The sequence below is a fragment of the Nansenia antarctica genome (genome assembly GCF_963989245.1).
Source record: "Nansenia antarctica genome assembly, chromosome: 1".
Taxonomy (NCBI): Eukaryota; Metazoa; Chordata; class Actinopteri; order Argentiniformes; family Microstomatidae; genus Nansenia; species Nansenia antarctica.
Genome location: NC_137674.1, coordinates 88914758 through 88919516, shown reverse-complemented (window position 1 = coordinate 88919516; position 4759 = coordinate 88914758). Strand labels below are relative to the sequence as shown.

At 41.6% G+C, this 4759-nt stretch overlaps 1 protein-coding gene across 1 annotated transcript in view; it reads left to right on the top strand.

Moving 5' to 3' along the window:
• Positions 1-491: 491 nt before the first annotated feature.
• LOC308153762 (AP-5 complex subunit zeta-1-like) overlaps positions 492-4759 on the top strand; it is a gene marked incomplete at both ends in the record, with an annotated part of 6486 nt that continues 2218 nt past the window's right edge. Inside the window, 6 exon segments of the mRNA XM_080526954.1 lie at positions 492-509; positions 2105-2247; positions 2439-2557; positions 3766-3846; positions 3849-3889; positions 4046-4143. Of these exon segments, the coding sequence (XP_080383080.1) occupies positions 492-509; positions 2105-2247; positions 2439-2557; positions 3766-3846; positions 3849-3889; positions 4046-4143 (500 nt within the window).

The window sequence follows — 4759 nt, the reverse complement described above, 5'->3', positions numbered from 1 at the left end:
CTTGGCCTTGAACCCATTTACTGTGCTTATCATGTGGGGAAGGTGTCGGTCTTTTCCCTGCAGCTCGTAGTTGAGTGCGTTCAGTTTTGCGGTTATGTCTGTCAGGAACCCCAGGTCCAGTAGCCACGCATCGTCTGCCAGTTCCTTGTGCTCCTCGTTCCTTGTAAGTAAGTAGGCCTAAGTAAGTAAAGCTTTATTTATATAGCACCTTTCATACAAGAAATGCAGCTCAAAGTGCTTTACAACAGGAATAAGAACATAAAGTGAATAAAAACATATATAAAAACATATACATGCATAGAATGAATATAAAAGCAGGGGGAAACAGTAAAAAGAAAAGGTAAAGATCTGACTTTCCACACCAATTTAAGTCCTTTGCTTATGAACATATTTACTACCACTTGCCTTGTCGACAGGAACGTCTTGATCTCGGGCAGCAAGTCGACAAATCGCTGCAGCACTTTGCCGCGACTCAACCACCGCACATCAGCATGGAGAAGCAGGTCTCCGTAAGCAGCGTCAAGCTCGTCCAATAACGCTTTGAATAAGCGGTGCTGAAGCGCTTTCGCTCGAATCGAGTTGACTAGTTTCACCACCAGTGTCATTACATGGGAAAAGTCCAACACCTTACCAGCCAAGGCCTGCTGATGGATCACACAGTGATAATTGACGAAGGAGGGAAAATCAGGGTCATTACGACACAGTCCAATAAATCCATTGCGCGCACCGCGCATTGCTGGGGCCCAGTCAGTAGTAATCGCCACTAGTTTATGAATGGGTATGTCATTTTCACCGACATATTTTTTTAACTCATTGTAAATATCCACACCCCTCGTTTTCTCCTTTAAGTGCAAAAGAGTGAAGAAATCCACCTTTGTTGTAGAATCCTGGAAAACCATTTTGACAAATGTTTTTTTTGCGAGTCACGTAGCAGTACTATTCTCTTATCTGATTGGTCACTTTCATGCAGCATTTGCGACACAACAGTTTGCTAGAGAGAGAGAGAGAGAGAGAGAGAGAGAGAGAGAGGCGCGTGCAAAACATAGGCTCTTTGTGTATTTATTTTAAAAAAAAGTATTTTTTTTTTTTTTTATTATTTTATTTTTTTTTTTTTATCAATCAAAGATCTACAGGGAAAGTCTCAAATATCTACCAGTCGATCGCGATCGACGGGTTGGTGACCACTAATATACAGTACTCACATACAGTATATATATATATATATATATATATACACACACACACACACACACACACACACACACACACACACACACACACACTCACCCACTGAGCACTTTAATAGGAACGCCTGTACACCTTCAGGTGGTGTAATGGTGTGGGGAATGTTTTCTTGGCACACTTTGGGCCCGTTAATACCAATCAATCATCGCTTGAATGTCACAGCCTATTTGAGTATTGTTGCTGATCATTGTGCACCCTTCATGGCCTCAATGTACCCATTTTCTTATGGCTACTTCCAGCATGATAATGCACCATGTATCAAAGCAAAAGTCGTCTCAAACTGGTTTCATGAACATGACAATGAGTTCAGTGTTCTTCATTGGCCTTCCCAGTCACCGGATCTGAATCCAGTAGAACACCTTTGGGATGTGGTAGAACTGGAGATACATAGCTTGAAAGTGCACCTGAGAAATATGCAGGAATTGCGTGACACAGTCATGTCATCATGGCCCAGAATCTCAAAGGAATGTTTCCAACATCTTTATGCCACGAAGATTTGAGGCTGATTTCAGAGCAAAGAGAGGGCCTATCCAGTATTAGTATAGTGCTCCTAATAAACTTTTCGAGTGTATAACTATAAATAAATCTATGCTAGGGCCAAGGGCCGTTGGCAGTCATAATGCTAGAAGAAGGAAGAATTAAGTTATTTTAAAATTATTATTATTATTATTTTAAGTATTTACAGTAGAGGAACTGTAGAGGGGATGAAGAGGTCTTAGGAGAGACAGTTACATTTTACACATACACACACACACACACACACACACACACACAGCCCTCTCTACAAACAAACTCCTTCCCTAATTGGTAGATCAGTATTGTATAAAAGTGACACTGCCATTGCTCTCACTCTGTCTAGTTCCTGGCATGGGACAGTCCAGCAGTAGTGAGTGATTTTGTGGATCTGCTGCCCTCTTTGGTGACTGCTGGTACTGCAGTGGAGCTGCTACACTCTCTGCTGGACCTGCCCTGCCTCACCGCAGCTCTGTACCTCCAACTCAGGTATACACACACACACACACACACACAGACACACACACACACACACACACACACACACACACACACACACAGACACACACACACACACACACACACACACACACACACACACACACACACACACACACAACATACACATACCCTCACCTAACTATCACATCACTGTTCCTCCTTAACTGTGTGTGTCTCAGGTCTGCGTGTTTCCCTGTGTCTGAGCCCGGTGGGCGTGGCCTGTCGTCGTTGGAGGCGTTCCGAAGCCCCGCCCACAGAGGTCTGTTCCTGTTCCTGCTGCGGGAGGAGGCGGGGTCAGGTAACAATCATCCTTATGAAACAACGTCATAATGATGCTGTTTATATTAATGATAATTATATGGACTTTAATGTCAATGACCCTAATGATATAATGTTAGTTGAGTAGGGCTGGGCGATATTGCCTAAAATTCAATGTGTGTGTGTGTGTGTGTCTGTCTGTGTGTGTGTGTGTCTGTCTGTCTGTGTGTGTGTGTATGTCTGTCTGTGTGTGTGTGTGTGTGTGTGTCTCAATATTTCCAGACTTTTGGTCGATACCTGATATCTCGATATTGCTTTTTATTTTATTTTTTTCTTATGGTCTGTATTAGGCTTAACCTGAAGTTCAAATACACTTCTCATTTAAAAAAAAGTGTAGCCTTCAAGTAATTTATATATAATTTAAAATTCTGCCAGCAGATTTTGAGTTTCTGTGTGAATGAAGGAACATTAAACAGAAACCAAACACAATTCTGACAGCAGACTTTACTCCAGAGTAATAATAATAAAGAAAAGTAATACACATTTATAAATAGTTTGTATGTGTTGCGCAACATTTTCTATTTGTACAGTTTTTGCTGTAACGTCAACAATAATTGAAGGTGAGTCATAGATATTAGATTAGATCCTTCAAATCTACTTTCTGATGCCAAAACACCAATGACCATTGTTGTAACACAACTAGCAGTGTAACACCAATATGACTGATTATTCCAAGAAACGTAATCAATCCATCTATTAAATCGATGCTGATCTCCTCGACATACCCTGCACTACGCCACGCACACTTGGCGACACTGCCTTTTCTGTTTCTATATACTGACATTGCATTTATAATGTTGCACAATGATGTCCAAAGAAATCATCTGCCCCCCCCCCCCCCCCACCTTTGCCACAGAATGTATTTCCAACAGACCTTGTATGTTTTCAGTGGTGGGGCTATAACACCAATAACATTGGTGATTAATTGGTAAATAAAGATTCCCTTTAAAATGATTGAAACTATTTTGTTGGTATTTTGGGATATTAGAGGTGTACAGAGACGATACATCTGTATCTGTTCACACCAACAAAATGATCTGTATTTTGATTTTTTTTGTGTCTTAAAAGAATCAAATTGAGATTTGGATATGCATACGCATATAATGACGATTACAATTGAAGAAATGACCCAGTTAATGGTAGTCGTAATTATATACTGATATTGCATTTATAACGTTGCGCAACAAGGTGACACCATCGCCCGACTGAACGTGCTCCACGAACTGCTGGCCGAGGCTGTTGATTGGCCGAGAGTGGTCCAGTGCGCTCAGTCCCCGTGTTGCTGCACGTCTACTTCAACACTGTCATCACGGTAATTAATACTATCATTAAAATGTTGTCTTTTAAAATGTTTTGTAATTCCACTGCTAAGCATTTGTCTACCAAACTCTCTGTTGCTGTAAATAAGAATGAACTTGATTATGGTTTGTGTTGCCATAGTAACAGGTCTATTATGGTATGGGTGCAGGTAGCTGGAGAGAGGTTGCTGGCTCAGCTGGTCTTGGTGATGCTGGAGCGAAGCAGTATGGTCCTCAACATTCCCAAATACACACAAGAGATACACAGGTGAGCGCACAAACACACACACACACACACTCTGCAGGAGAGCACAGGCTTTGTCCCTCCAGTTTACGTCATGTTGGTACTGTCATGCCAGATTACGTCCGCCTGCCAAATAGTGTCCGGCTAATGTAAATATAAACATAAAAGCTACATTTGATAAGTAAGTAAGCTAGCTAAGTAAGTAACTACTACTCCTACAACTACTTTGGCTGATGTGATGTGGGTTAACTAGCCAACTCCGTAACAATAGCGTAGCGAATTATGTGTGAAGTTAGCATGCTAGCAGGTGTTTTTATATAAAATGGCCATGCCAACATAAACGCTACAGCTGACTACTGAGCCTGCATCAACCTTAATGCTATACAATAGTGATGGGGGAAACGAAGCTTTCGACGCAATTGACACGTTCGACACAATTGTGTCGGAAAAAGTGTCGTTCTATCGATGCAGTCGATAAAGCAGCTCCACAATGACATCTGCTGGTCAGGTCATGGTATGGCGGCTGTATCGACTGATTCACAAGTCAGGAATTTGAGGCAAAATACAATAAGCCCACCGTCATCTGTGATGTCTTGTTCAATAAAGGTGCTGTGACAAACTGTGTCTGTGTATGTGGCCA